The 9,130-nt window shown below is 54.9% G+C and overlaps 1 protein-coding gene across 1 annotated transcript in view; it reads right to left on the bottom strand.

The window, feature by feature from the left end:
- Positions 1–3,148: 3,148 nt before the first annotated feature.
- Positions 3,149–9,130, bottom strand: part of C1QTNF12 (C1q and TNF related 12) — a 28,148-nt gene continuing 22,166 nt past the window's right edge. The window contains exons 7-8 of the mRNA XM_044445419.1: positions 7,881–7,959; positions 3,149–5,958 (exon numbers count right to left, since the gene is read on the bottom strand). Coding sequence (XP_044301354.1) covers positions 5,860–5,958; positions 7,881–7,959 — 178 coding nt within the window. The 3' untranslated portion in view covers positions 3,149–5,859. The remainder of the gene's footprint in view (positions 5,959–7,880; positions 7,960–9,130) is intronic.

The following is a 9,130-nucleotide window of genomic DNA, read 5'->3' as shown; positions in this document are numbered from 1 at the left end:
AATCCAAAATGTGCGCGACTGGACCAAGATCACCCTTTGCAGCGCTTTCGCTCTGCATCCTTCGGCTTCTACGAACCTTGAAATGGAGGATGCGAACCGACCCCTGCAGTAAGCCAGCAAATCGCATCTTCCCCAGTTCCGAAAGATTCCCCGAGCCAGGACCCGAAGAGAGCAGGCCGTGGCCAAGCGAACCTGCGGAGAAATACCGGAAGAGAGCCAAAACTCCCCTCTGAGCCTGAGGTAAACCCAGCGGGGGAAACTGGATTCTGTCTCTCACCTCGCACTCTTGGAATGCAAACTGGATTTCGAGGCAAAGCGTTCTGAAAAGCCAGGAGAGAAAAGGGCCACAGGATGCCCAGTGCTGAACTTGTGCTGCCAAGCCCAATTTTAAGATCGGAGTTTCGATCGAGAGCTGTTAGGAGGAGATTGTGTGGTTACATTGCAGCTGATGGAGAGAACAAAGCAAAGCCAAACGCGTCTGGGGGAAAGGCGTACTTTGGAAACATGGCCATGAAAATGGACACTTTTGAACAACCAGGCCCGGTTTAGGGAATCGTCTAAAGTTGCCGACGGCCCCCATTTGAACGCGGAGGAAGCAGGGAGAAGTGCAGAAGCTAGAAGCGCTGAAGATGATCCTTCTGGGAGTAATTCCCAGCATCTTTTATTGGAAATGAGGAGCTGATGGGAGGGGGGACCCCAAATTGGCAGGACACAGCTGTTAAGGGGGAGCCGTGAGCCAAGGCAAAGTCCCAGCCCCGGCCTGGGAAAAATGTTGGGGCAGGGGCTTCAGCCGTGGAGGCTGGGGGCCCTCCACCCTTGCGCCTGGCCCGATCCTTTCCACGCCGGCCAGAGTCCGGCAGCAGAAGACTGTAAAGGGAAGGTGCAGCCACTTGTCCTAGCCGTCTTCCTAGCCGCTCTCCACCAAACAGAATCTAACAATCCCGATCCTTGTCAGCACAAGCCGACTCTAGCTTCTCTTCTCCACCAGCAGCTAGTCTTCTCTAAGGCTCATAGATTTCGGTCGTCCGTCTGTGGCTAAGACACCTCCAGATGCTTTGCACTAATCCTGCAAAATATTATTTCGCCGGGAAAATGCATTTCCCCAAAACGGTGGCGAATGCAGTGGAGCTCACAGAATTCGTGGAAGGGGGGGCAGGGGGCTGGTCCCGCCCTCCGGACCACCACGCAACACCCTTTCGGGGCATCCTTTCCTCCCAGCTCCAGTGAAGCCCCAAGAGGTGTTCTGTTCTGGTTGCGGAACGAGAGGCGCGGAGCGTCACGAGGCGTTTCCATACGCTGCGCTTTTCCTCTCTCTCTTGGGCGAGGGAAGGCAGCGAGCCACCACTAATCCAACGTAAATACCCGTGGAGTCTGTCTGGAGTGTGGCATCGAAATCGTTTACGCAAACCTGAAATCTGAAGAGGGCTTGAATGCGAAACCCCATAACCTGCCAAAGCCCCGCCAGAGAAAACAGTCAGAGGCCACACGAGGCTGGAGACGCGGAGCTGCCTGGTTCCGGGGGGACCGGGGCGCCAGCCGCTCGGAAGAGAGGGCAGGGGAGCGTGGGGCGGAGAGGCACAGCTGGGACCCGTGTCCCCACGCAAGCCGCCATCTCTTTGGGGCAGCCTCCATTCCCGTCCCTGGGGTCGCCCTCTCCCCCAGAAGGGGGTGTGCGTGCTGCGCAACACGGCCCGCATCTCGCCTGCCGGCCCTGCCCGCGCCCCGCTTGGCTCCCGGACTCCTTTGCCAACCGGCACAAATCGCCGGGAAGTTTCTCCCGCTTTCCATTTAGTTCATGCCGCGATAACTTCGGGGCAAGGCTTTGCTTTTTCAAACTGGATTTGCATTTTGTACAGCACTGCAGGATCGTCTGGGAATTAGCTAAGCGAGAAGCAGAGCGATGCAAGTAAATTGCAAATCGGCCAAAGGATGGCTGGCTAACGGATGGACGGACGGACAGACGGACGGACACACAGGGGCTTTGAAAAGCTCCTCCAAAACAGAAAGCCACCGTTGAGCTGGAAAAGGTCTTCCACCTGGCCTTACAGGGACAGGCCACTAGGTCCCCCCCAGCAATTCTAGACTCAAGCTTCTAGTCCCTGATGCTTGATGGTGCTGGCTGTGGATGATGGGGGTTGATGTTCCAAACACCTGGAGGCACCAGGTTGACTCACTCATTCCTTGATGGCCGGCCTTCTGGGGCAGAGACCTGTCCCCAACTCTCTGCAAAGCATCCCCCGCTATCACTAGGACGAGGGTGGACAGAACCTCAACCGGGGGGCGGGGGGGGGGCAGTGATTTGGCAGCATCTACTGGCAGCAGGAGCAGAGTCTCAGTGGGGCCAGCACCCCAGTTTCCGTGGGGCTCCACTGCTCGCCGGGGGGCTTGGATGCAGCAGAGGTCTCTAGGGCTGCCGTAGCTTAATTTCAAATCAAGCATAATCAAAATTCGGCTACACCTCACTTGGCCTCTGCTAACGAGGCTGAAGTGTGAAGCTGATCCCGGCAGATTCTGCTCCAGCTGCAATCCAGGCGGAAGAGAGCGAGCTGAACATTCAAGATCACCACTCTTTAAAGTCCGGCTCCTTCCACGCCAGCCCCAAAAGTCAACACCTGCCTTGCTGGCCGGGCGGGCTGACCGGAAGCTGGTCCCGGGTCGAGGACCGGGCTGCTGCGTGACCCGAAGAGGCAGCCTGCCAGGATTACCTATCGATCTCATGACGGCGTCAGATGCCGGAGAAAGGGAAGAGGGCAAGAGGCTCTGCCGTACGGATGCCCACGGCCTGAAATACGCCCACCCCAGTTTCTGGATGGCCCCTTCCCCAGAAAATAAAATCGCCCGGCTGGCAGGAGAGCGCTTAAAACAGGGCTGAATTTTTCGAGGGGGAAGGTCCGTCTCCGGAAGCAGCAATTCTACGGAAGAGGAAAGGCAGTGATGCCCAGGAGTTTGTGCCAAGGGCTGCCTCTCTCTCTCTCTCTCTCTCTCTCTCTCTCTGTCTCTCTCTCTCTCACAACTGTACAGCTCCCCTCCCGGTTTGCCGGGGTCTCAGGACCACTGGGTGTGGGTGCTCTCCACCAAGATCGCTGCACGGAAACAGACACCCCTGGACTGATTTCATTCATTCATTGTTATATTTATATTCCACCCTTCCTCCCCAAGGAGCCCAGGGCAGGTACAGGATCCTCTGTCGCTCCCCCATATTCTCCTCACAACAACCCTGTGAGGTAGTTCAGGTCGAGTGTCAGCAAGGGGCCCCTTGTCCCTCAGGGAGCGTCATGGACAACCGGGGACCAGAACCTTGATCCTCTGGTCCCGGTCCAGTGCTCTCACCACTACTCCACACTGTCTCTCTCTCTCGCTCATTCTCAATTGGGGGGCCGCGAAGTGGGTGCAGTCCTCTTGCCCTTGGGGGGTGTACCAGGAACAGCCAAGAGTCACAGTCTGAGCACCCCTGCCGCTAACGCATGCCTGGGATCGGGGCCCCGTGGAAGCTCCAGAAGGAAGCCTCGTTCCGCCATTGCTGGGCTGGATTTCTGGCCGGCGGTTGCCGGTGCAGCCGTTCGGTGGGGGCGCCCCATCCGAACCCTTGCCAAATCGGCTGCAGGTTCGGCTGGACAGCTCCCCGCCGACTTGCCGGCCGGCCAGATCCCTGTTCCGACCACAGGCCATGGCCACCCTCCCCGGAGACGGCGGCCGTGGGACTTTCTCAGCCACGGCTGCCTTTCCGCCCGGCGCTTGCGTTAGCAATGCACAGGGCAACTCCCGGGAACCGTCGGAGGACATTTGGCCAGCTTTCCCCGCCCCAGGAGCACCGCTCTGGCACCCGACCAAAGTCTGGATCCGACTCCGTGCACCTCCGCGGCGTTCAGTTCCAGCCCCGCCAAAGTCGAGACGCCGGACGCTCCTTGCCAGCTGCTCCTGCGGCTCCCTGCGCCGCTCGGCCCATCCGTCCCGCTTGCCCACGCATGCCCCACACCACGGGGCGGCACTCCCGTCCTGACAAGCAGCGGCTCGGCACGGCACCCGTCCAAAGCACTCCAGCCGTGGTGCTCACTGGCCTTCGTCCGGGCGGCTCGCGGCCAAGCGCGGACAATTTAAATAATAGACCCTTCTTTCAGTTATAATAATCATTACATTATTTTTACAAATGCGCATGCACGGACTGCCACCGTGAACGAGGTTCAAAGCGGCTGCTGCCGATCTCTTGCAGGCGGGTTCGGAAGGTCAGCAGAATCCGGGATGCAGCGGCTGGGAGTGGGGAGGGGGAAACGGCACTCCCTTTTCCGAAATCGACGGGGATCTGGCCCCTTTCCGTCAGCATTCCTTAGCTGGCTTGAATGGCAGTTTTGCAGCCATTTCATTCAGTAATCTTGTGCCAGTCGGGGCTTACAAGGGACTCCCACAGCGATTCCAGTCCAGGAACCGATGGAGAGGCAAAACTCACTTCTGCAACAACATGTGGGGAGAATTTTGCTGTGGGTATCACTTGCACCTTTATTTGATGCGTGGAGCAGCCCCATAGCTCCGTGGCAGAGTCCCCGCCTTGCAAAGGGGTTCTGGGTTCAATTCCTAGCATCTCCGGGCAGGGCTAAGACAGACCCCCTCTCTGGAGCCCAGGGAGCAAGCTGGTCTCTCTCATTTATTGTGTTGCTTCTTTATCCTACAGTATTCCTCTCTTCGAGGTACCGAAGGGGCTTGAGATGGACCTTCCAGGCTCCATTTGATCCTCACAACAACCCCCTAAGGTAGGAAAAGCTGGGAGCACTGGTCCAAAGTCACTCAGCTGAGCTTTGTGGCCAGGTGGGGACAAGCCAGGCCTCTCAGGGCTCATTCTAACCCTCTAACCCCTGTGCCACACTGGCTCGCAGCAACCCTGTGAGGTCAGTTGAGCTGAAGGTCAGTTCCCGTCCCCTTGAGCCTCCTGGCTGAGCGGGGAGTGGAACGGAGATCTCCGAAGAGCAGCCTGACACACTCTCTGTTCCAGACGAATTAACAAAAAGTAGCATCTTGCATGGAAAAGCCATGTTTGAAACCCAGAACCAAAGTGGGTGTTGGCAGAAGCGAAACGTCACACACTGGAAATGGCTGGAGGAAAAATTCTGGTGCTTTCTGCTCTTAGGTGTGCTTAAAATTCCTTGCAGTTCTTGCTTTCACCTTTCAGAGCAAGCCCAGATTGGTGCAGCCGCAGGTACTTTCGGAGCTCGGGGTGCAATTTGTGCCCTCAAAAAAGGCGTTTGACACGTGAGCACGCATGAAAACCACACGTGGGAAAAATGCGTGCTTTTGGACGATGTCACGGAGGGAGGAAGAGGCACATTTCGAAGATGTGCGCGATTGATGTGTCGCTTCTGGCATTTGCAGACACAAATATGTGAGATGCATTTTCCTGCCGCAGAAAGAAAGACGAAGCTCAGTTTGGGCTTCAGCTGGAAGGAGCTTTGAGGAGGAATCTGGAGAACTCCGATGACCGCAGTGTTGTGGATTTGTTAGAAAGTCGGGGGTTAAGCTTGGGGCTTTTTGCTGGCGCACGTGTTCCACCGCTGAACCCTTCAATGCCCACGATTCCCATTTTCTCCGGAACTTCCCCCTGCCCCCAGAGCGAGCCAGTTTCAGGGGGTCAGAGCAGAGTCCAGAGCCCAGGCTCTGAATACGTCCTACAATTCTGCAATGAACTTGGATGCTTGGATTTGGATTCCGAGGCCCAAGTGTCCCTTCCCCTCCATTTTTCCCCTTGGAGTGCCGAAAACCCGGTTTGCGCCATTCAGCTCCTGGCTGCCAAAGGTCTTGTCCAGATCCGAACGTGGGTCAGTCTTCGGATGGCCGCCTTCCCCCACCATCCTGCCCCCAGATTCTCTGGGATTAGATTCCCACAAACATCCCCATGAAATCCGAACCGTTCTGAATGGTGACAGGCGCACCAGCGCTGTTGTCCACAAATATTGAGGTGTATTGTCCAGCCTGTATCGGGGTGCAAAGAGGGGAAGAAAAGAAATCAGCGGTAAGGTGGGATTTGCAGTCATGCATTGGTTGAATCGACTACGTATTTTGCAGACCGTGCTCAGCAGAAACGTTCATCAACGCAGGAGAAATCCACCATGCGGCTGGGCATGAATCAGGACTGGGGGAAACCCAAGATCAGGACAATCAGGCCATTGAGAATAGGACAACGGCAAAGTGAGCTGTTTTAGTTTTGTAGGTTTTTTTAAATTTATTTTTTATTTCTTCTTTAGTTTTGTTAGACTTGAATGTTATTGTTGTTCTGTTATTTATTGATTTAATCACTGTATTAACATTATTTATTTATTATGAATGGTTATTTATTATCATTGCTGCATTTAAGTATTGTAAGCTGTCCTGAGATGTTGTATCGAGAAGGACAGGATAGAAATGTTTTAAATAAAGAAATAGGTTTGTGTTTCACAGATCGACACATTCACTCATGGACGCCTCTTTGGCTGAATCAGATTTCGGGCAAATGGATTTGTACACACTTGCGAAAACTCACGTGCTCCAAATAAGCAGTTCTCCTAAATGGATATTTTCATGCTTCACCCCTTGGAGAAAATATCTGTCTTTCATCCTTCAGGGGTGAGTGAGAGGCTGTATTTCTCCATAAATCCATATAAATCCTTTTCATTTAACCTCTATTTTTAAGGCCAACAGATTTTAAGTATTATTATAATTATTTTAATAATTAATTTATGTTCAGTCATGGGAGATTTAATTCACTGCTATTTGGATTTATATATTGCATTTATAGATTTTACTGTAAGCCGTCCAGAGACGGAAGTGATGGACAGCCTAGAAATACTCTACATAAATAAATAAACAAACGTGCAGGAGGAAGAAAAGCGGCCTGCAAATTTGTGGGATTCGCATGATGGGAAAAACTGAACTGCTGTGCAATCCACAGGTTGGAGTTGTCGAAATTCAAATGTATGTGAGTCCGTTGATGGCTCCTCAACTCCTGACTTGGGCAACCAGTGGAAGGGGGGGGGGCAGGATAATGCCTAAACTGGACGCATATCAGTGCTCATGCTGCACCCGCCCCCCCCCCCTTCAAGACCACAAGGCTCAGCCCAGCCAACACGAGGCTCACCTGGCGGCCTGAATCTGCCAGGTGAGGTGGGAAAGGAAAGAAGGAAGAATCGTTCACTGAAGCAACCCTTCAGCGCAGGATAAAAAGCAGCAGCACCCTGGAGAGCTCCGATAAAGTTCAGAATACAAGCTGCCGTGGCTAAAGAAACCACAGGACAGGAATCGCAAGCCCTCTTCCTAGCCCGGTCCCCTTCCGAGTTAAGGACTACAGTTCCCAGCATCCCTGGCCTTGTTGACAAGCACTGGTGGGTGTTGAAATCTAAAACCTTGGCAGAGTGGCTCCTCGGAGGCTCTAGTAGGCGGAAAAGCCGTGGGCCCCAGGATGAGAACTGGATCAGAGGTGCCCAGGGGCTCCAAGACAGGGGTGGGGACTGAGGCCGAGTTTTTCATCCCAGCTAGAAAGGAGAATTCCAGAATTTAAGCGAAACTTTTCGGTCACTTGCAAGCTTCTGCTGCAACAGCCTTGCCAAAGCGATGGAGGAGAGATCTGTTGGGTGCAGCTTTGAATGCGAACCGACCGAACTCTGCACAATTCTCCCATCACAGCACAGACGCAAAGCTGTGCACCAAAGCCGAGCCCCACGTTTGGAGGGCTGCTTGCCAAAAGGGGGTTTGCACTACCCCAAATTGCGTTCAGGCCACGGGCTGGCCCCAAGGTTTGGGATCCGCGCTGGGGAAGCGCTTGCGAAGCGCCGCGCTCGGGTTCGAGGGAACGCAATGACCCTCTTACAGTGGGGCTCCCGGGTGGAGCCCTCGGCAGCCACCTGTCCCGTGAGCGGTACCTGCAGCTGCAGCAATCCGTGGACATAAACCGTGAAGATCTTACTGTTGCTCTCCAAGCCGGTGATCACTTCCAGAGACCTGGGGAAAAAGAAGGCGGCATCTCAGGGCCAGAACAGAGCCAAGCAGGCCCGGTCCAATTCACACCCACCCCGGATCACGGCGGAGCTGAGCCGGAGACGTGCCTGCGTCTCGCTTGCTTACTGTGCCTCGGCATCAGCGAGAATAACGAACAAGCGTCAGCAGGGCCAAACCATGAATGTCGGATGGCTTCTCACCCCCGTAAATGGCTTGCCATCTGGAGGGGGGAAACCTCCTGGTTTTCCTTGGCTCGGCCGCGTGGGCTCTGGCCCCTTCCCTCCACTGCAAGCCCCTCTCACAGCAGTGTTTGTGTCCAGCAAGAAGCGAGGCCAAATGAGGCCACGTGGCTTGTTTCTGAGCTTCGCCCACGCAGGCACCCCGCAAGCAGATCCCTGCTTCTGCATGTGCGACTCGTGGGATTTGTGTCTGTTGCATACTTTCACTCCGCTGTGCGGAGAAGCACAAATTCTGCTGACGGCCGCCTTCCGCCGTCCCTGGATCAAGCCCCAAGTTTCAGCTAGGGATGGCAAACACCCTTTCCCTGACTCCACCCCCGAGCTCTGAAAGGACGTGGCCGGCGGTTTTAACAGCTCTGATTTCTTAACGAGCGTCTCCCAGCTCTTGCGACCGCTTTGAGCACCGCCTGCTTGACACTTGGGTGCTGCATCTGTGCTTCGCACGTGGAGTGGTTCAGCCACTGGGCAGCGCGGGAGTGAAATTCAGCCCCGTATTTTCGGATGTGATCGGCACGCAGCTGCGCTCAGAAACTAGCCCGGAGCACCCATCCTGTCAGTAACGCGGTGGAAGTACGGACGTGAGCTCATCAATCAATCCTCAGCCCCGTGGCAGCTGGCAAACGGCTCACATGCCCCATTAGAATCCTGCCTGTGCCCCACCCAGCAGGTGCAGCGAAGCCCTAGGAGCAAGGTACGGCCAGCCAGGCAGGTGGTAGAGGCATGCCAGGAGCCAGGTAATGCCATGGCCTCGGGATGAGGACAGGGAGAGCTCATGCTTCATGCTTCGACCTAGGGATGTGCTTTTGAGTGAACGGAGATTTTATTTATTTATTTATTTATATTGCGATTTATATCCTGCCTTTTTCCTACAAAGGGCTCAAGGCAGCTTACATCATCTCTCCTCCTCCATCTTATCCCCACAACAACAACCCTGT

Source organism: Varanus komodoensis, unplaced genomic scaffold (assembly GCF_004798865.1).
Source record: "Varanus komodoensis strain SLA01 unplaced genomic scaffold, ASM479886v1 scaffold48, whole genome shotgun sequence".
Lineage (NCBI taxonomy): Eukaryota > Metazoa > Chordata > Lepidosauria > Squamata > Varanidae > Varanus > Varanus komodoensis.
Note: the sequence above shows the minus strand (reverse complement) of the source record. Positions and strands in the feature narration are given on the sequence as shown.